Here is a 23,499-nt window from a genome sequence, read left to right on the forward strand (position 1 = left end):
GATGCCTAGTTGAGAGTTTATCTATTATACCCAAGTGGGGAATAGTATCCAAGGCTTTGGCCAGGTCAGGGTAGGGGGTGTGCACTGTCTTCCCCTCGTCCATGGCTTCGGTGACTGTCTCAAAGTCAACCAAATTTAACAAGCATGATCTCCCCTTGACGAAACCAAACTGTGTGGGATTGAGTGTTTGCAGGGTGCCAATGTCCTTGTTAAAGAGGTCCATGATAATCCATTCCATGGCCTTGCAGATCAGGCTAGTTAGGCTGATGGGGCTACAATTTTACAGTTTCCTGGATTGGTGGACACTCCACCTTTGTGCAAAGGGATGACAGTGGCTGTTCTCCACTCACCTGGGATGAAGCCGGTACTCAGGTTTTGGTTGAACAGGGTGCCTAATGGTGCTGCAAGTTCCTGGCTGAGTTCATGTAGGATGCAGCCTGAGATGTTATCGGGTCCCATGGACCATGTAATTTCTGCCTTTGAGAGGACAGTGATGATTTGTTCCCTAGAGATAAGGGGGGCAGGTGCTGGGGATGTCCTGATTTACTGAAGGGGGGGACAGAGGGGTGATGTTTTCACTGAACCTGTTTGCCAGAAGGTTGGCTATATCTATGATGTTTGTGTATGTGGTTGTCCTTGACCACCAGTTCTGAGCAGATCTGAGTGCTACATTTAAGAATGCAGACATATGTGAAGAAGGCCTTATGACTGTCTTTAGTAGATGTGGCCAGTCTGGACTTAAAATTTGCTTTGGAGGATTTCACTAGTGCTCTTATTTGCTTGTTCAGGCTAAGGACAGACTGCTTCCAATTAAGCACATGTTCCTTCTTGGTCTGGGACAGATATTTGTTACCTTTTATTATAGAGTTTATTTATTGCAGATGTCCACCAGACAGGTTTACTCTTCCTTAAGGAGGAGGATTTTGCCCTGTCAGATATTCCTGAGTCCATGCAGCTACACAAATGCTTGTATAATACTTTGGTGTAGGTTTGGACATATGCACCAGGTTTACTCTTCCTTAAGGAGGAGGATTTTGCCCTGTCGGATATTCCTGAGTCCATGCAGCTACACAAATGCTTGTATAATACTTTGGTGTAGGTTTGGACATATGCACCAGTTCCCTATGGAATGGGAGGGGGCTGTGAAGCTCTTTATACCTTCCTTCAGGAGGTTGTAATTAACTTTGGAGAAGTTTTTTGTTTGACCCTTGCTGGGGTGGGAGTGGGGGGGTCAGGGAGATGGCGACTTTGAAAGTGATCGCTTTGTGGTCGGATCTTACCAGGGAGGATGACCCTGCAGGGATGCTGCAGTAGTTCCTCAAGTTGGTTAATACCAAGTCTGAGATATCACCTCTTGTAGAGGTGTTGACCAGCTGGTCCAAGGCATTTTCATTGACGAAATCAAGGAATCTCTGGGCATTTGTGTTTTGGCATGAGTAGTTCTTCCATTCTATGGTTGGATAGTTAAAGTCGCACAGGATCAGGGTAAAGGGCTGAATCTTGATAGATTTGAAGAGCTCCAGATAGGTGCAGTGGGCATCTTGAGTCAAAGTTGGGGACCTGTAGCTAGCTATGATTTGAATAGGGATCTTGTCAATGGTTAACTGCACCTGGACTGTCTCCTGTGCATCATACTGTTTGACCAGCCCGGAGGTGTGTATATCTTTAATATATATTGCAACTTCACCTCCTTTAGCTTTGCTGCCCACAATTTGGGGTCTGAATATATGATAGGATGAGTGACCTGGCATGGCTGGGGTACACTCTGCAGCTTTGAACCAGGTTTCTGTGACTTCACAAATGTCAGCTTCTTCCAGAGTTAAGAATGCTTGCAATGAGTGCAGTTTCATGTTTATATTCATAGCATTTTGCAGCATGACCTTTAATTTGTGTTTTGATGAAATTTTCATGTTGGTAGTTTTGACCTCATGGCACTGCCTAAAAAAAGGCACTAAGGGGGAAGCAAGAGCCTTTGCCAGAAGCCTCAAGCCCAAGGGAGACAGATGCAGGCTATCCCTGGCAAACCATCATGGTCTATTGATCATGTCTTCCCAGACTGTCAGGTACTGGATCCCCTTGGAATGACACCAGAAACTAAGCCAAATTATTTTCTGTTCGTATTGAGGCATTATTCAGAATGACGATAGAATGCTGCTTAAGGCTAGGAACATACCTGCCTAGGACACACATTCAGCAAGCTCAGTCATGTCTCTCTTCATATAGTCCAGGGAGGTACATCTGAAGGCATTCACGACAACATGGACTATGACAGCGTCATAACAGTAACTGTTATTGACAGACTTGAGTACATGGGTGATATGGCGGATTCTGGCACCTAACAAACTAACCGTGATTTTCTCCCTATCCAGCCTGGTGAGGGGCACATCTGTGTGTCTCACAATAAAGTCTCCTATGACTAATATGCTGGGTGTTTGTTTAGGCCTTAGCGGCTGTGAGACACAGGTGTGTAGACTATGTGCGGTGTGTGGTTTAGTAGGCAATGGAGTTTGAGTGTGTTTTTGCCTCTGGGGTCTCTTTTATTTGGGTATGTTTTTGTTGAGGACCTCCGCATATGTGGGTGGGCATGAGTTGTGTAGGTGTGGGTGGAGTCTGAGGTGTGGTGTTTGTGTTGACAACCTTCTCAGTGCCAGATATACTGGTTTGTGAGGGAGAGAGCATAAACTCTAGGTTCTTAATGTAACTGCATCTCTCACAGATTGTGTTCCTAGTTGGTAGTAGCATCAGGTTGTTCATGTACATGAGGCAGTTGCTACACTGTCTCAGGATGTCCATATCAACCAGACTGGCAGGAGAAACCGTAGAAAATTGTCCATCCATAGTTGTCAAAATCCAAGGGAGAGAGGCCAGAGAGAGTTAAGGGGGTCAAGGGTGGAAGGTCTAAGAGGAGTACTACTAGGTTATCACACAAGTGCTACTAAGGGAATCATGCAAGTGCTACTAAGGGAAAATTTCCACAGCATTGGATATACCACAGAACACAGTGAAGACAGTCATCAAAAAGTGATGAAAATATGGGACAACAGTGATGCTGCAAGAACTGGACGTCCCTCCAAAACTGATGAAAAGACAAGATGAAAACTGGTCAGGAGGCTGCCAAGAGACCTACAGCAACACTGAAGGAGCTGCAAGCATTTCTGGCAAGTACTGCTTGTGTACTACATGAGGCAACAATCTCCTGTATTCTCCATATGTCTGGACTATGGGGTAGGATTGCAAGACGGAAGCCTTTTCTTACACAGAAAAACATCCAGACCTGGCTAAAATTTGCAAAACAATACATCAAGTCTCCCAAAAGCATGTGGGAAAATGTGTTATGGTCTGATGAGATCAAGGTTGAACTTTTTGGCCGCAATTACAAAAGGTACGTTTGGTGCAAAAACAACACTTCACATCACCAAAAGAACACACCCCCACGGTGAAGCATGGTGGTAGCAGTATCATGCTTTGGGGTTGCTTTTCTAAAGCTGGAACTGGGACTTTAGTCAAGGTGGAGGGAATTATGAACAGTTACAAATATCAATCAGTTTTGGTCCAAAACCTTCAGGCGTCTGCTAGAAAGCTGAAGATGAAGAGGAATTTCACCTTTCAACATGACAATGATCCCAAGCATACTTCCAAATCAACAAAAGAATGGCTTCACCAGAAGAAAATTAAAGTTTTGGAATAACCCAGCCACAGCCCAGACCTAAATCCAATAGAAAATCTGTGGGGTTACCTGAAGAGGTCTGTACACAAGAGTTGCCCTCACAGTCTGACAGATTTGGAGTGCTTTTGCAAGGAAGAGTGGGCAAATATTGTCAAGTCAAGATGTGCCATGCTGACAGACTCCTACTGAAGAAGACTGAATGCTGTAATTAAATCAAATGGTGCTAAAACAAAGTATTAGTTTAAGGGTGTGCACACACAACGCATTAGTTTAAGGGTGTGCACACTTATGCAACCAGTGTATTGTGCATTTTCTATTTTTTCCCCAAAAAGATTTGTTTGTTTTTCAATTGAATTGGACAGGTTATAGGTGACATTAAATGTGGGAAAAGTTTTGAAATTATTTATCGTGGTCTCATTTTTTTACATCACAAAGGTCTGGCATTTTAACAGGGGTGTGTAATTTTTTTATCCACTGTGTGTGTGTGTGTGTGTGTGTGTGTGTGTGTGTGTGTGTATGTATGTATATATATATATATATATATATATATATATATATATATATATATATATATATATGGGTCACCTTTATATGCCCGACAACGCGTTCCGCCGACACGGAATCCGACGGGACGAAAACACCGACAACGCAGATGACCGACAAGGTGAGAACCCGACGGACTCGGTAAGTGTGCGATCGAGTGAGGGATTTAGTGTTAGGGAGCGGACAGGTAAGTGTGCGATAGTGAGGGACTGTGGGTTTAGGGTTGGGTTAAGTGAGTTAGGTTGCAGGTAGGGTGTGTGTGCGATAGTGAGGGACTGTGGGTTTAGGGGTGGGTTAAGTGAGTTAGGGTTAGGGTGCAGGTAGGGTAAGTGTGCGGTAGTGTCGGATCTTGGGGTTACGGGTGGGTAAGTGAGTTAGGGTTAGGATGCAGGTAGGGTAAGTGTGCGGTAGTGTCGGATCTTGGGGTTACGGGTGGGTAAGTGAGTTAGGGTTAGGGTGCAGGTAGGGTAAGTGTGCGGTAGTGTCGGACCTTAGGGTTAGGGTTTGGGTTAGGGATAGTGCATATGTTATGTAGTGTACTGTGTTGTTTACGTGTAGTGTGTTGCTGTAATGGTTTTCGGTGTTTTGCGTTGTCGGCGTTTTTTGTTGTCGGTCTTTTGGTGTCGGTTATTAGTGTGTCTGCGAAACGCGATTTCGAGGATTTAAAGGTGATCCATATATATATATATATATATATATATATATATATATATCTATATATGGGTCCAGGGCGATTGAACACAAGTTCAATTGTCCGAAACCAAATAAACAAATCCACTTTAGCGAAAGTGCCTTTTGCCGAAAAAGCACTTTCGCTAAAGTCCCTCAGAAACACTACAAAAAAAACCCAAAACAAACACGCAAAAACACAAAACAAATGTTTACGCAGGGGAGCAAGCCCCCCCTGTGCCCCCCACACCCCCTTATATATTCTTACTCCAAGATTGCACAACAGTGGGGAAAAGGGAATATTCTCATATCCCCACTGTACTACGATTTCAGCAACAGCCATTCCCCCACGATTCCCCTTACCTGTTAGCATACTTGCATGAAAGTGCCTTTTTTGCATGAAAGTGTTTTTTCTGCAAAATGCACTTTCGCACAAGTATGCCCGGCCATTTCAGTTTCGGAGAAACATCCGTTCGGCAAACTGTCCGGGACCCATAATGACTGGTCAACATGTTTCTTGGTCAAGCATAAAACAGCATCCAAACCACATAGACCAATTATTACATCACTAATGCACCACATTGACACACACTACATCACAAAAAGGAAGCATGTTTCCTTTTCATATGCACTACCCAAAACATGACCACATACAGCTCAAATTTGTCTGAATAGCTGTAGTGTTATGGGATTTTTTTTTTTAATTTAGATGCAGAATAGGGTTAGGTGCAGGGAGGCCCAAACCCTAACCCTAAACACTCATGATCATACACAGTCATCTAACCCTAACCCACACACCTTTGTAAACACACATACACACACACTTCTCACATTAACCTGCATGGCTTTAATCAAACTATCACCTCCACGACCAGAATTAATAAACCAAACAAAAAAGAGACTACCTTAGACTGGATACTAATAAATAGACAGGAGCAAGCTTATAAGGTAGGCACTCTCCCAGACGATTTAAGTGATCATATGTTGACCTACATCATAAGACAAAAACATGACCTGCCTAAACCCCCCACTTTTAGGATTGTGCGGTCCAATAAACACTTTTGCCCAGAATCATTCCAAAATGAACTTAGTGCCTGCAACTGGTACCCCTTTAAAATCTCTACCACTTGAAGAGGCTATAAAATATCTAAACTCTACTTTTTTATCCATTCTTGATAAACATGCACCTAAACGGTCAATCCGAATTAAATCCAAACCAGCCCCCTGGCTTTCCAAAGAAACCAGGCAAAAAATTCTACTAAGGAACAAATCTTGGGCTAAATGGAGGGCTAACAAAACTATCTCTGATCAACAAAATTTTAGGCAACTAAGAAATAATACAAAAAAGGCAATACTTACAGATAAAAAGAACTATTACTGTAAACTACAACAAAACCATCAAAACAATCCCCAAAAATTTTGGTCTAGCATAAACAAACTCCTGTCCCTGGACACTCTCATACACCTACCCTCTTGAGGCTGATCCTAATACCCCCTACAAACAGCCAATACATTTAATACTTTCTTCACAGAGACCATACAAACACTAGCCAGTCAGCTAATCCCAGACAACTCAAGCCTTCACGCCACAACATTACCTCCACTACCAACATTTAAACTGCAACCTATCTCGACTACTCTCATCTGTAAACTCATCCAGAAACTTAAGCCCTGCACACCTTCTGCTGACCAAATACCATCAGAATACTTGCAAAAAGCAGCTAAGGTAATTGCATACCCTGTATCCATCCTCATCAACAGAACCTTTACAGAAGGAATCATTCCAGACATTTGGAAAATCTCCCATATTATTCCCCTACATAAAGATGGGAATTCAAATGATTACTCTAATTACAGACCTATAGCTCTATTATCTCCTTTAGCCAAAATAATGGAAAAATGCATGCACCAACAACTACTACATCATTTATCTCAACACAACATTCTAGCTAACTGTCAACATGGCTTTAGGCCATCACACAGTACCACAACTGCCCTGCTATCTTTTATAGATACCATCAATAGAAACCGCAACAACAATAACCTCTCATCTGCTCTCTTTATCGACCTCTCAAAAGCTTTTGACATGGTCAACCATGCCCTTCTCATCAACATTTTAAAGTCCCTCTCCTTTGACCGTCAGACTATTAAATGGTTTAGGTCTTATATGAGCAATAGGCAACAAGCAGTTCTCTGGCAAAACAACATATCATCCCTTCAGCCAGTTACCCTCGGAGTCCCTCAAGGCTCTATTCTAGGACCACTTCTCTTTTCACTATTTATCAATGAACTCCACACAGCAATCCCCCAAGCCACCTACATACAATACGCAGATGATTCTACACTAGTATGCACAGCAAACTCCCCCTCAGAACTACATTCTCTAACCCAGAAAGTATTTAACATAGTAGAAACATGGTTTACAAATAGATGCCTCCTTCTCAATGCTAAAAAAACTAAGCTCCTTCTCTTTACACCCACTAACAAATCTGCCCACATAAACTTCTCTGTTATTTCCAATAATGGTACTATTATACTCCCTGACACAACCACTAAACTGCTAGGAATAACTATTGACAATAACCTGACTTTTGATTGCCACATAAATAATACTATTAAAACTGTCAACAGAAAAATAGGCTCCTTATATAAGATCAAACCTTTCCTAACTCCTATAGCCAGAACCACAATTGCTCACTCACTCAATCTCTTCACTTCTGTACGCTTCACCCATATATACTAACCTAAAGAAAAATAATATTACCAAGCTAGCAAATTCCTATAATTCCATTGCCAGATTTGCCACTGGCAACACCTTTAGAACTCACCACTGTCTGAATCTAAGGCAACTAGGCTGGCCTGAACTTCAAAACCAACTGATACTACTCCAGCTCACCATTGCCCACAAGATTTTCTACCAACCCAGCAGTACTCTTATTCTTTCCAATCTCATCCAGCCTTACAAAAATCTGAATTCCTTGCGCTCCTCTAAGAAACTGCTTGCTTGCATAAGCAAGTCTAATAACCTGGCCGGAGACTCTCTTTTTTGTAACACAGTGGGAAAACACTGGAACCTACTGCCCAACGAACTAACATTACTTTCTTCCTTGCCTTTCTTTAAACATAACCTCAAAAAACACCTCCAAACACACTGGTTATGCCCCTGTAGCAAGCCTGACTAACCATTTCCCTTTACCAAGTATAGCTCCCTAAATTTCGAAATCCTACTTTTCTCACTTAAATTACTAACACTCCTAATACTTTTGTTACATACTAATTCCTAGTAAGATAGACTAACTGATACTCTCAAATTTATATACCAATAAACTCTCTCTAGTAGATTAATTACTCTTAATTAACTAACTTATTTTTCTATCTTATTAATACTGGTTGTACAGCATACTTTCTATCTCTAAGCACAAGTCCTTGTTGTATTTTTATTAAAACCTTTTCTGTAAATTTCTACTTTTAATTCTTTAAATTTTAAATTTTTAATTTTTAATGTTGTAATTTCTATAATTGCCGGAGCTTTTCTCCCCGGGCCTCTACTGAAAATGGAAATATATCCAGTTAGACTAGCCCGGTTAACAAATGTAAAATAAAATAAAATAAATAAAAATAAATAAAATAATACACCATCCCACTTACCTGTTTTGATGAAACATACACAATAAAACATCAGTTTGATAAACTGAATGTTTGACCTTAAAACACTGCACTTCCACCTATCGACAAATGCATACAATGATAGAACCCATATATATATATATATATATATATATATATATATATATATATATATATATATATATATATATATCTATATTGGTTCCCCTTAACTTGGTCGACTGCTAGTATTGTCGACAGCTTTCCTGCCTGCCCAGTTTGGCAGACAGAAAAGTTGATTAACAATGGCGTGAGGCTGCAATAATACTGGAATTAGGAAATATGTCTCTTCCCTGGTATTGTATGATCTCACAGTTGGTATATTTAAGTATGGGTATGGGGGTGCTGCTCCCCACACGAAAGATGTAGGCGGTTTGTCCCCCTGTAAAAACATTTTTTATAGCTACAAGACTGTGTCTCAGAGAATGCACTGAGTGTGGTAGCTGTTTTTTTTCTGATCTTTCTTGATCAACTTTTTTCATGTTACTTTTTTTTTTTTTTTTTTTTTAAGACTTATTTGATTAAAGTCATTACAGCTGAATGCGCCTCCAGGCGTTTCTGCAGTTACCTCCTACTGAGCCTCTAGGCATCAAATATTGCTTGTTCATATTTTCATTAATAGTTCCAAAACCATGCTATATAAAAGGTAACAGAATAGTTTATCCTGAAACATACATGACGGCAAACAATTGTACTGACATCTGACCTCTGTCAATGAATATTTAAACTGTAAGGTGATAACTCAAATCACACCCACTGAGAGTTAAAGGTACATACTCAAAAGAGCTGTATTGGAGGGAATGAGTTAACAACCAAAAGAGTTGAAATACAAATGAACAAACCACAATAAATAAATAAATAAAGTATATACAGTCATCCATCACAAAATTTACAAAAACCATAATATTTTTCCAAGTCTTGTCGCTTTTGCCAAGCTATACATTCATGTATTATATTTGGTGTTTTATTATAAATAGTTTGCAATTCTTTATTAGACAAATTTTTAGCTAAACATACAAAATTACCAAATGAAAGAGTGTTTTCACTTTTCCAATTCATTGTATTCACTTTTCTAGCAATGGCCAAAATTGACCAAAGGAGAGGCACTTGCGTTTTTGGAATCAAACCTGGAATCGGAACATTGAATAAAATTAACAAATCAGTAATATTACAATTATCAGTCCATGAAGCCTTGACAAAGTTTCTGAAATATTTTCAAAATTGCAATACCATTTTACATTCAATAATCATGTGTATTCAATTAACATCTAGGGTCTCACCACATCTGCAACATTTTACTTCTTTTTCTTATATATCAATGCAATGTTGTGGGGTGTTAAAAAAACTTCTATGCAGATACTTCCATGTAAAAAAATATTCCAAAAAGGTAAAGCTGTGGTGTTATTAGCAGATTTCAAATATATATATATATATATATATATATATATATATATATATATATATTTTTTTTTATTTGTTGAAAATGTTTCATTATTAACGTATTCCCAAAAGGATGAATCAAACGATAAAAATCAGCCCTTAAAATCGTACATACTATGGACATATAAGACTTATTTTTTTGTCTCAACAGAATTGATACAGAAAAAAAAATCTACAATCTTTGGCAAGGAATTTGTATTTATGTTTAGTACCATTTTTGTTTTATTTATAAATTCTCTGAAAATGTGTATAGTTAACCAGTTATCTTTAGTAACACTGTATCTGGCTAAAAGATCATTGGCCATAGGTATTTTATTACCATCTAAAATTTGGTGCCAGAATTTTAAATTATTTCCTTAAAGGATTAACATTTTACTCAAATTAAAAGATTCCAAACAATTTGCTGTATAGGCTATAGGAAACATCAGGAATAATAAACTGTTTAACCAAATAATTATTATCCATCACTTTCCTAAATACAATGAAAATATGGTTAACACCAGAAGTAAAAGAGGGAAATTTTCTGACATTTAAACAAAAATCTCTTAGAACCCAATACATTTTATTAATGCCCAAAGAAGAACTTACATTTGTTTCATAATCACTGTTTGATATTATACTTATTTAATGTATGCTTTTCCAATCTGAAGTTTAAGAGGCATTTAGCCACTGACTTACTATAATGATAACAGTGGATTTTACATACAATGCAATATTAGGTAATCCAATTCCATTATCATCCCAACTTCTCACATGCTAATCAAAAGCTATCTTAGGTTTTTGAGGATACCAAAGGAACTTAACTAAAATTTCATTTAAATGCTTAAAAACTTTTTTGGTGGAACCAAGATCAAGGACTGTATATAGTATAACATTTTTGGTAAAATAATTTTTATCAATGAAAGCCTATCTTCTATAGTAAAAAAAACATTTTATTCCAACTATCAGGTAATTTTGATATTGTATGTATTAAAACTAAATAATATGAGTTTACAATATCCTTCCACGTAGGTTTTATAATGATGCATAAATAATGAAGTTGCTTATTTTCCAACCTAAACTTATTATAATCTTTGAAATATTTATTTTTTATTTATTAATAATGTTCCCATTTTTTCTTGATTAAAACTAAGGCCAGAGATCCTTTCAAAGAGTTTAATTGATTCAGAATATACTGAAGTGAAGATTCTATGCCCCCACTTGTTAATAACATGTTGTCTGCAAATAACTGGATTTTTGAACAATAAGAATCGTTTAACAAAAAGTATTTTTATATTTCTTATAAAAGTAGCAAATGGTTCAATTGACAATGCAAATAATAAGGGTGATAAGGGGCAACCGTGTTCCAATCTCTTTATTATTTGAAATAATGAAGATAAACAGGAACTGATTTTAACATAAGAAAAAGTATTATTATATAACTTCATTATTAACTCAAAGTCCAAACAGAAGTTATATCCTTTAAGTATTTTATATGTACAAGTATGACCAGCTGACAGAATCAAAGGCTTTATCTATGTCTAAGCTTATGACGGAAAGTTATTTTTATTTGCAATATCAATCAAAGTCGATAGTCTAATAACATTATATTGTACTTTTCTATTTAGTATAAATCCTGTTTGATCATTTTCAATTAAATTTGGCATTATGTTATTTAGTCTTTTAGCTAACATGGATATTAATATTTTGGCATCAATGTTTAAAAGAGAAACGGGACAATAAGAAGAGCATAACTCGGAATCTTTTCCTTGTTTCAGAATAGATGAAATCAAATAAAATTTCCATGAGGGAGGTATATTTATTTCATTTTTTATCTCCCAGAATGCTTTAATAAAATCTGTAATGTACTGTATGGAATTATTTTATATAATTCTGAAATGATAACATCCAGTCCAGAGGCCTTATTATTAAGTTTATGGTTTGCCCTTTTAGTTCTTTAAAATATATTGATTTGTCTAAAATCATAACTTGCTGTTTTGTTAATTTATTTTTAATGTTATTATTTTAAAAATGTATCTGTTTGTCATTTTCTAAAATGAGTTTTTTTTTATCATTAATAGATTTATAATGGATTTAAAAGACTTCAAGTATGTCCTTTAAATCAGTTACTTCTTCAGAAATGTTATTCACTGTATAATTAATTTCACTGAAAAGATTCATATTGTTTAGTTTTTTTAGATCTAATGGTCAATATATGTAAGTTTTTAGGGTTAATGGAATATGACTAACTAAGTTCTTCCAAATGTAATCAAGGCTTTAGGAGTTAAAATTCTAAATATTTCTGATTTAATGCAGCCAATTCAGAATTTGTGATTTTATAAATAGGTTTTAGATATAGTTTTAATTTATCAACTTTAGCTTGTAAATCAATCAATTCTATATCCCACTTCTTTCTCTTTAAAACATACCAACTCTTAATTCTACTATAAAGGTAAGATTTTAATGCATCCCATAATCTAATATCTGAAACTTCCCCATTATTACTGAACTCCAAAAAATACTTTAAAAACATCCGTGAAATCCCTTAATCTTTATAATATAGGCTGGAATTTTCTGCCAAAACATCAGATCATCATTTTTTATATTAAAAGTGAAAGTTATCACATTATGATCAGATAATGGAAACAAAGTCATTAAAACTTCATCAATCTTAAGAGTATAAATTATTGGAAATAAAAACATTATCTATATTTGTTTGGGTTCCAAATCTGAATGAATAATGAGTATAGCTAAGGGAATTTGTCAGTTTTAAGTCATATATATATCTTAAATTCATTATGTTTATGAAATGGTTCATTTTTTTGGATGAGGCTGTTACCTTATGTTTTTTACTCTTAGAATTATCTTTATCTGATAATATACAATTAAAATCTCCAAACAAGATAATTTCACCCTTTACATATAATGTTATTGTATCTAAGTATTTCTCAATTATTTTAGTTCCAATTCCAGGTATCCAATATACTTTAAGTTATAACATTTCTTATTAATTTCTAACACAACCAAACTCAACATTCCATTTTATCAGAATAAGTCTCTAGAATTTTAGACATAGTATGAGACTTTTTCCAGAATATAAGAGTGCTTTTCCTTTTAAATCTCTAACATGAATCTGCCAAGACTGAATAATCTTTAAATGACATTTTAGCTTAACCTTTTTTAACAAATGTGTCTCTTGTAAGAAGACTATATGTGCTTTAGTCATTTTGATAAATTTGAGTAAACTAGTTATTTTTATATTATTATTAAGGTCATTGACATTTAATGATAAACACTTACATCAACATCTAAAAAAATAAATATGAAAACTATAATATGGTTTTACATATAACAGATTGTAATTAATTATAACACATTTTGTTATGGACAAAACAATATATTTAACTATTAACCTTTTGAATAAACTGCTATTTACATTTACAACCATTGGAACAATATGTTCCTGGTTGATGAGATTCTCGTTCAAATCACCATCTATTCACATTTCACCCCCCCATAAATTTTGCATTTGCTATTGCCGTAATGAATAATACCAATAACAAAAAATTATTATGAAATCAGTTAACTCATTTCTATAACAATTTAGGTAATGTCAACTTTTTTATTTCCAGACTTAACTATTCATATTAATATAAATATGAGTAAAGTGTATAGTTAAGATCAGGTATGTAAACAATAATCTACCTCACCATACCTTACACACACACACACACACACACACACACACACACACACAGATATAAAACATATACATTCATATAAACTACAAACAATTTAACCCTGTTATAATCAAACACAAAGCACCATACATCGTAATGTTGTCAATACATAATGAGCCTGGTTGTTAAATACATATGCCACAACTTTACAATTATGATCTCCATCAGAAACAAAAAGTAACAAAAAGAAATATCAATTTTAAAATATTTCCCTCTAATTTTATCTAAGCAGCAACAATCTAAAGGTTGCTTCTATACAGACCTGGATCCGATGCAAAAGCTTTCTAAGTATATATTAAGCCTATGGCTCCCTAAAGTAAGCATGTACTTCATGTCTGCAAGTATGCATATATTTTTGCCCAACCAAAAATAAGTGGGAAAAATATAAGATAAAGCAGACATTTTCCACTATGAGTTGGTTTAGGCAAATATTTCAATGACACTTAAACACTACTGTAATGTGTAGGCATTTTGATTTACTACAGTTTATGTACATATTCTGCCAGCAACACCACCACAATAAACCTGTAACTATATTTAAATCTTTTATTTACTTTAATAATTTTATTTTACCTAACTACAATTTATGTTCTTGCCTCTCCCCCTTCCCTCTCCTTTATCTAATTTTTGGCTAAACACAAAAGAAGTGTGCATTTAGAAAATATATCCATAAATGCAATGCTGCATCTACTAATGCCACACAGAAACTAAAAATAGCAATGTTGTTATGTATAGAATACTTTGCATAGTTAAGTGTTTTGATTTTGTAAGCAATCTAATTAACAGACTGATTGCTATAAAACTACTACTATTAAATGAGAGGCAGGAGCACAAAACAGTGGATTTAAATAGGAAACTAAGTCCATTTTTCCCCCCTACAGATCTGGTCTAGCATAACATTTTGGCAACAATGGACAAGAGCTGAGCACATTTGTTTACTCACTGATTCACACTTCCTCATCTTACTGATCACATAGCTTCAACCATTACTCAATGGGCTAGCAAAAAAAAAAAAAAAAAACTCCTCAACATTGGCAGGCAGAACAGATGCAGGGGTCCAATGCTATAATTTCTGAATACTCATTTTAATCATCTATGATTGGCATTTACTGCTGCCACATTTCTTAATGGTCTTTCCTGCCTACTCCGAAGAAGGGGGAAAAAAAAACATGTTCAGCAAAGCTATCATTAGAGTTGTCCCAAATAGGATATTTTCTAACAATAAAAAAATCCATAGCAATGTAAAAGGAAAAAAAAGCAATAAACATTACTTGTAATAATATACATTCTTTCTGCTAAAGTCTTCTAGTGACATACTAGTTTAAGCATTTTGCGATTTAAAAAGATGAAATGTATTATATTAGAAATGAACTGTGTATGTCTATATGACAGAATGGATGAGATTTACTTAAACAGGAAACAGAAAATGCACATTATAAATGGTTACACAGTGTTAATTGTTAAGGATTATTTATTTTATTTATTTTATTTTACATTTGTTAACCGGGCTAGTCTGACTGGATATATTTCCATTTTCAGCAGAGGCCCAGGGAGAAAAGCTCCATATAGAGACAAATAGTAATATAATACAAAAGAAGTAATATCAAGAGATAAATTAGTTTACATAACTACACTCTACGAGTCTAACTACATAATGTATACATGATCAAAAGTTGAATATAAACATTTTAGAGCAGTCAAATAAAGAAAAAGATATTCAAACTTAAAATTCCAGTAATTACTAGAAAAGAGTGGAGAAGGCAGGAACATAAATGGCATAAATGGCACAATTATGATACATATCTGAGCTATTAAACATGCTAACACTGACAGCCATGCAGATCCTGGTTAGGAGTAGCTTGGTCTACATTGTCTTTCGCTGTAGGAATGTCAGTGTACAATGAGCAGAGAGAGTTTTCTAAAACATAACTCAGAGATTATAATTTAAGTTTGCATCTTAAAGGTGCACCATCAGTGTTACAAAATATTGCATATTTCCTCACAAATTAAAAAAAAAAAATTTGTGATATAAAAGAAATTATGTGCAAGATGGTCGGCTTTGATGATTCATATTAATCTCATCACAATTATGCCATTTATGTTACAACTGAAATGATATGATTACTGACCTAACTTTAACTGAGTGGTAACGTTGTTTCTTTAAATCCAAAATGCATCATCCGATAAACACTTAATTGAGGACTCTTAGACCTTTTCCTGTTATCACTGCAACATTCTAAGCATCATATTTAAGTTTGAAAGTCACATCTGACTTCCTGAATCTCCAATTCTCAATGAAGTGTCTCTGCAAAGCATTACAGAATTGAAAAGGAGCTTGCAACACTTATTATATTTTGAGACAAAACTCCACAATACAATTGCGTGGGAAAGTGTCCAAACCAATATTTAAAATTGAAGAAGGGCTCAATACCATTTCTGACCAACTGCTGTTACTCCATTAATGGGTATTTCAGTCACAGTTAACTATTTGCCATTTATACCAATACAAAGATATCCATCTTCTTTTCACATTGTTAAAGATAGTTTAACCACTAATGCCACCCCAGTACAAAAAATATCAGTGACAAAAAGTATATTAAAAAAATACATTTCAAAGATGCATAAAAACATACAGATCCACACATTCACTTTCCCATCAGAAGCCAGCATACACCGTCCAACCTTATCTCACACACACAAATATATACATTCATCAACCAGAAAGATGTTGTTTTTGCTTCATTTTTCCCCTCTAAGGTATGTTAAAATTAAATCATATTTGTTTAAACTGCTTACACTTATGAACTTCTATCTAATACATGGATTATACTTTGTTTGTTTGTGTCTTTTGGCTTTTCCTGGTTAGGGGTCGCCACAGCGGAACTCCGGTCCACTAATGATTGGCAGTTGATTTTTACATGCCGGCTTGCCAGGCTTGATGCACAACCTTCAAATAAGGTACGCCCATTCACGCATGTCTCCACGCAGAAGACGCTGTAGCTGAGAATCGAACCGGACAGCGTCTTACTGCGAGGCGACAACGCTACCGCAGCATCACCACCGCAGGGATTATACTAATAATTATAAAAGAAAAATAAAGAAATGAAAAAGAATAAAAAAAAAAACAAAGAAAAAAATGAAATGGGATTACCTTATTTTATGTCTATCTTTAAACATGTAGAAGTACACAACATTTAAATACTGCATTTAATAAAAAAATCTTAGTTATATTTTCTCACTTCTCTTTAAACTTATTTGTTCCTTTCTTAATAGACCAACCATTCCTTGTAGCATATCTTTTTAAACTTGGTGCTGATCAATCCATGTCTTCTGAACCAGTTACATTCTTCTTCTGTATAATGTCTAGGGCTTCATAGACAGTGTTAAATATTTTGTCCCCTTTGGAGAGGGAGATTTCAATTCTAGCAGGAAGTAAAAACTTGCGCTTCGATGTTTAATTTTTTAAAGGATTTTATTAAGGGGACACATTCTTTTTTTCTGGAGTTCACTGAAGAAGTGTAATCATTGTCAACACGAATGATCTCCCCATTTATTTTAACAGGAAGATTTGATCAAGCTGTTCTTAACACCAAGTCTTTGTCAGAAAGGAATCGAAGTGTTAAGGATCTGGGAGCGGATGCGGTATTTACCAATGAGGTTTTTAATAGAGATGTATGCGCTCTTTCAATCCCAAATGAAAGAAGTCTTTGGTAACCAGTTATTCAAAAACTGTATCCTGTTATTTCCCTCCTCTTTTTTCAGGCACTCCATAAATTCTTATATTATTCTTCCTTGATCTGCTTTTCAAGTCCACTATCTTCTCAAAAAGCAAAGTGTTTGGTTTCAATAAAAATTCAGCACGACTTACATTTTCAGTAAGTCTGCCTTCCATATCATTCACAGCATCTTCTATAGAAGTAATGTGATCAGAAGGTTTCTTAATTACCTCATTAAGCAAGTCCAGTTGTTTCTTACTGTTCTGTTTTATATTATCTATTTTACGTTCCAATTTGTCCATTTTGATTGAAAGATCCTGGATGTTTGTAATAATAGATTGTAACATCACATCTTTTTTCATCACACTCTCCGGTTGAGAAGTTTTTGAGTTACTCATGGCTGTATCAGCTTGTTGAAGAACTTCTGACAGGATTAATACTAAAAAGAAACTGAAAAACTTAACTTTTTCTCCTGGATTTAAAAAAAATTATAACATTCAATCACTAGAAATAGTTATAGATTTATTTTTTTAAATATAAATCTATAATTTCCTATCCAAATAACTGAAGAAAGGGAAAGCAAAATTTAGAGCGGCTAGCTGCTTGGCATCTTAGCCACGCCCCTTACTTTTTAAAGCATCAATCTTTTAGCCAGATCCATACAAACACACGCAAATGTATATATAATAATTTTCTATTTGACCGTCTACTGAGCAACCAGTGATATCTCCAACTGTTCCACTTATTTGTCTCCACTCCTGATATCAGAAACTGCCAAAGGAAAACACAAAAAACATGTGCAGTGGAGCACAGTACTGGGTTTTCACCTAGGTGGCACTCCTGCTGATGAACTGGATGATTCCCCTCTCCTTGGTATGTACAAGCCAACCTCAGCCACTGAATTCCATCCCACCTTAGTCATCTTCTTCAGAGCCCAAGCTGCTGACTAAACCTGAGTGATTTCTGGGTATGGTGAAGGCTCCATTACCATACTCCACAGCAGCAACTTTTGCATTTTAACATATTGCCCTTAAATGCTGCAAATATACATCTCTATAGAGGACTTATGATAAGAATAATGGCTTCACACTGCACCACACGTCATGAAGCAGTTCTAAGTAAATTCCACTTTAAATCACAAACAGTGAAAGTGTGGGCCGCAAGGAGTGATCAAGATTTGTAATGCAATAATCCTGTTGAGTTGCTTTTTTTTTTAAGATTACTCTTTCCGTTCGTTCTTTCTTGGGTTACTCCTAAAAACAGTCAAACTTTGCCTCACATGTTCATCCAGCTAACAAAACCAAATTTATTTAGAGGGTATCTGTTTGTTCACAGAAATAATCTGTCTGGTAAGCCTGGAGTGAAAGACTAAATATACCTATCAGTCCACTGCAGAAAACACACACAAGAAAATTACTTGAGAAGACACTGAACTTCTTACAAAAGATCTTATATTGTGACAAAAATAAACACACTAAATGTAATTCAGAAATGCATAAATACTCCTAGGTTATACTTAAACCCCTAGCATCTTGCAGCCGGTACCACAGACTTCTTTTTATACATAAGAAACCACATTTTGAGATGTAGCATTTATCCATGCAATGATGCTTTATCATATTGAGGATCATGGAGTAACTGCTGCCACTCCTGACCAAGCAGCAGGCATAAGCCAATGGCCAATATGGAAGATCATTTTATCACATGGCATGTCTTTAGGATGATGGAAGAAATGGCAGCACCTGGTAAAACCTACTCAAGCAGATAAGTATAAGAGATACTCCTGCTGGGAAGCAAGCTGGTGAACCAAGCACTCCTTCACACTTCCCCAAGCAGCACAGCCCCTTCTGGATTTTTTCTTTACTTTCCCCCCTCCTTTCATATCTTCTCATATACAACTTTCTGTCAGTTTTACATAGCTTTCCTTCCTCAGCTAAAAACAATACTTGATCATATTTATTAATAACTTACTGTTGGTTTTCCTTCACACACAGAAAATTCTTCCACTTCATGACACAGCATGAAAGATTCACTTCCACAGACAACATTTAGTGCATAAGAGTCTATGAAGTAGGTCTGAACATGCGCGGTTCATGTTTAAGACAGCTCAAAGGTTTTCAGTTTTACTTCTTTTGTTTCATTTCACCATTACTAACTGAGTGGTTATGCAAATTTCATGTTGTCATCGCTTTATTTGTGTGTGCACAGTGGGGTGGGGGAGGCAAATTGGAGCAGTGCACCTACCGAAAACAATGTTTTGTCGGGAGGGGGCACTGTACCAGTATTTTCAAGCCTCTGACTCCTCTGAATAACATTTGCTCTTGATCATGCAACAGGCACTGTGTTTTTACAGTGTTTCAGAGCATACTTTGGTCTTTGATTTTAGTACTATGACTTCTTTCATCACGCTCATGTTACACTTTCATAAGCAACTATGACAGGCTTAACACTACCATCAAAGGAATCCTTACAACAAATCACTTCAGCAATGAACAGCTGCACTGTAAATTAAATGAGTTATGACAAATCAGTGTTCACACAAGCAACACACAGCTGGTTAGTTTCACCAAAGGACAAACTATTTTGTAGCATAGACAAAGGCAAACTGTTTTCAGTCCATTTTAGCTGTTTCTCTCGTGTCACACCAGTACAATAAAATGCTGTTGAACAGTTCTGGCTAATACAGATACCCACTATAACATAAATGAAACTATAAACACATTTGAGGCAAAAAAGGCAATTATGTTATGTCTGAAGACCCTAAAAAGCAAACGTACAGCTTTACTACCTATTTCTAAAAAAAAAATGCAGAAATGCCTCTATAGCCGAGAGAGATACTAAAGTACACGGAATACTTATTCAGCATACTATCATATGGTCTGAAGGGTATAACGAAGGCTCAGTTCTGGCATGTGTCAGTGTTTTACATCAGCCTGTCCATTTCTCAATAGTCCTATAACAATTCCATTCCATCTGGAAGGACAATGCCGTTCCATCCTCGAGCATCTGTTTAACAGACATAGTTTAGAAAGCCGCATGTCATATTTGTTTTCTCTGAAGAGTGCATTCAGTTGATATAACTGAGGTAAATATATAGCATGTTTATTTTTTTACTGTAGTTCAAAAGTGAGAAGTTTCTGTTTTCCTAGTTTTCACCAGCCACATAACATTTAAAAAAAATTTTACTTCTCTCATAAGATGCACCTCCTACATATTAAGGAAACAAAGACAACCAACAGTTACCACCGACACATACATAAAAAAGGCAGAGTATTTCTTTAACCCTTAAGCATATTTTGTATACATCTATACTATAGATATTAGTACAGACAGTACTATATATTTTAGGCTCTTCAAATCGCAATGTTTTGAGAGATGATAAAAAGTGTCCTTATTTGAGTAAAATGAGTAATCCATTACTGATGTTCCTTTACTCAGGCATGGTTTGAACAGGATGAATATTATTCAACACTGGTACTGCCTCATAACTGGTACTGCTACAGATTATGTGAATGATTTTATGTCCTCTTTCCCCCCACTTGCTGTCATGTTAAAAGGCAGCATGCTTAATTTCCTTTATGAAGTTTCTTATGTCAAAATACAGCTTTGCAAAAAACCATAAAACGCTATTAATAATAACATAACAAATTAATGTGGCTTACCATTCATTGGACTGCAGTGTAGGGGAATCATTCTGAGCTATATGATATAAGGCACTCATTGCATTCATATTAAATAATGGTGGTTTACGCTCAGCTGAAAGGCAAGAGAAAACAAATGTAAGACTAATCCAGGAAGTTCATTCTCTCTCTCCAGTGTCACTCCTAAATCAATGGCAGATTACTGTTGTCATGCCATTCAATCCAATTATTTTAATCCCATGGGTTAATACAGAGTGACCAGTCAGACAACACTTCTTGTCATAATTCTGCTATACCTATTAGATGGTAATGATGTCATTTATTTTAATGGCATGAACTACATACGTTAACAATTCTGGGTCCAACTCTTGGTGACTGAAAGCAATTCTAGGTTCAATGTTCAGAGTACGTAGTTTATTTAACTAACTAGAAAGCATGAAGGATACATTCAGCATGTATTCTATCACAGTTACAGTTATAAAACAGTGCAACAGCAGAGAAATATAACAGTGCATTTTACTGATAACCTGAGCAATCCATTACTGTTTATGTAAAATCACTGTTCTTTTAAAAATTTAAAGTCAATGGTCAATTTGCTAGAAAACAACTTAGATAATTTAAGCCTTTTGATGTTAAAGTACACAACTTAGAGAACAAGGGAAAATATTGTGACCTATCATTATTCTCCTTTATCTGTACAATCTTTCCCTAGCTTCAGATTTTTGGACAAGTTATCTCGTAGTGTTTCATGTATTTGCCACCATATGAGAAATAATGTCTTTTCATTCCAATTTTACAGTTTCCCCCCTTAAGTAGTCTTTAGGTCCCTCTTCCATATCCCTTCATATCACTTTTCCTCCAAATTCACCATATTTCATGCTTCCATTATCTTCCTGTAATGTCTCTTCCTCTTACCATTTTGGCACTCTCTTCTGAATGGCTTGCACTAATCTAACTAATGAAAAACATAGGCAAAACTACAAACTCCACTCCAAATGGCATATGACCAGTTCTATAATACAAAGGCAGAAGCAACTTCCTTCCCTAGATTCCATATTTCTTGCTGTATAAACTACCACCATGCTAGGTTTGGTGAAAATTTCTGAACACTAAAAAGAAGAGGTTAAACCACATGTAATCATTTTTCCTCAATACTCTTTTCCAACTTACCAACTCCAGTCATTCAACTCCTAATTTCTTGTGCTTTTCTACATTAAATTCCAGTTGTCACCACAACTGCATATGGTGCAGAGGAAACGTACCCATGGCCACAAGCTCAAACTCAGTTTCACAAACTATAGTGTTGTTATATTTTGGAAATCAGACTTAGCTAGCTCATACTCCATAAAGGATGCACCCATCTTAAACCAAATTCCACCGTCCTTCTCCAAATTCTGACATTGGGCTACCTCAAGCAAACTTTTAATAAATCACAAAAACTAATATCATTGTCTTCTAATTCCCTTACAAATTCCCTCACTTATCTTTTATCACTATAACTGACGATCAAACCATCATCATACCATATGTTACACGATACAAATACCTGGGTCTCACCCACAACTGCTCTCTCTCTCACCCTTTCCACCCACACAGACATCATTACTAATAAAATCCTTTTTCAACTCAAACACTGCAAAAGAATCTCCCCATCTCCTGACTCCTCAAGCTACAATTGCTCTGGTTAAAGATGTGTTCTTCCCTAAAATGGAATATGGCTTACCATTTTTGACTTTTGACTCTTCCTACAATACTATATGACTGCACACTACAGAAAACAAAATCAACAGATTTACTCTTCTTGCAGATTCTCAAGTTCACCACTGTCTTCTTCTGCAGAAGAAAATTGGTTCCTTATAACTGACAGAGCTAATTTGCTGATGTGCAATGTGTTGTTCAAAATACTAAAAAGGGACACTGCTCTCTCCTGTACAAACTATTCTCTGTTTGAGAACAAATGTACTCTGCTAGATATTTCCAAGTGGACAGTATCTCCCTTCACAGGTCATACTTTAAAGCTGTTTCAGATGAAACAGCCTTTTCCAAACTGGGACCATCACCATGGACCCCCCCCCCCCCCAGACTTAAGGACCACAGAGGCTACAGGTGAATTCAAATCCACACTCAATGAACATTGTGTTAATGACCCACATTGCAAATGCTTTAAAAATAAATGGGTATATTTTCCTGTTCATCCTGCTGTTTTTCTGCCTTTCCTCACCTATCAGTTGTTCAAAGTAGAGCTTTAAAAGTAGTGCCTGTACAGCTATCCTACATGATGCTTGTAAGTGAAACATACAAGCTCTGTAAGTTATTTGTATTTCTGATTGCTATAAAAATCTTGTTGTAAATGTCTATTGCATTTTATTTGTATTTGTCTTCTGCTGCCAGCTCATACTGCATACTCCTTTTTCATTTTTTACTGTCTTGTTTTCATT

The 23,499-nt window shown here is 35.9% G+C and overlaps 1 protein-coding gene across 3 annotated transcripts in view; it reads right to left on the minus strand.

Moving 5' to 3' along the window:
* Positions 1-23,499, minus strand: part of TAOK3 (TAO kinase 3) — a 2,060,965-nt gene that overhangs the window by 800,043 nt on the left and 1,237,423 nt on the right. For all 3 annotated transcript variants that reach the window (XM_044068327.1, XM_044068326.1, XM_044068325.1), the window contains exon 12: positions 21,083-21,176. In XM_044068327.1, coding sequence (XP_043924262.1) covers positions 21,083-21,176 — 94 coding nt within the window. The remainder of the gene's footprint in view (positions 1-21,082; positions 21,177-23,499) is intronic.

Source organism: Protopterus annectens, chromosome 4.part0, assembly GCF_019279795.1.
Source record: "Protopterus annectens isolate FY-2018-M chromosome 4.part0, PAN1.0, whole genome shotgun sequence".
Lineage (NCBI taxonomy): Eukaryota > Metazoa > Chordata > Ceratodontiformes > Protopteridae > Protopterus > Protopterus annectens.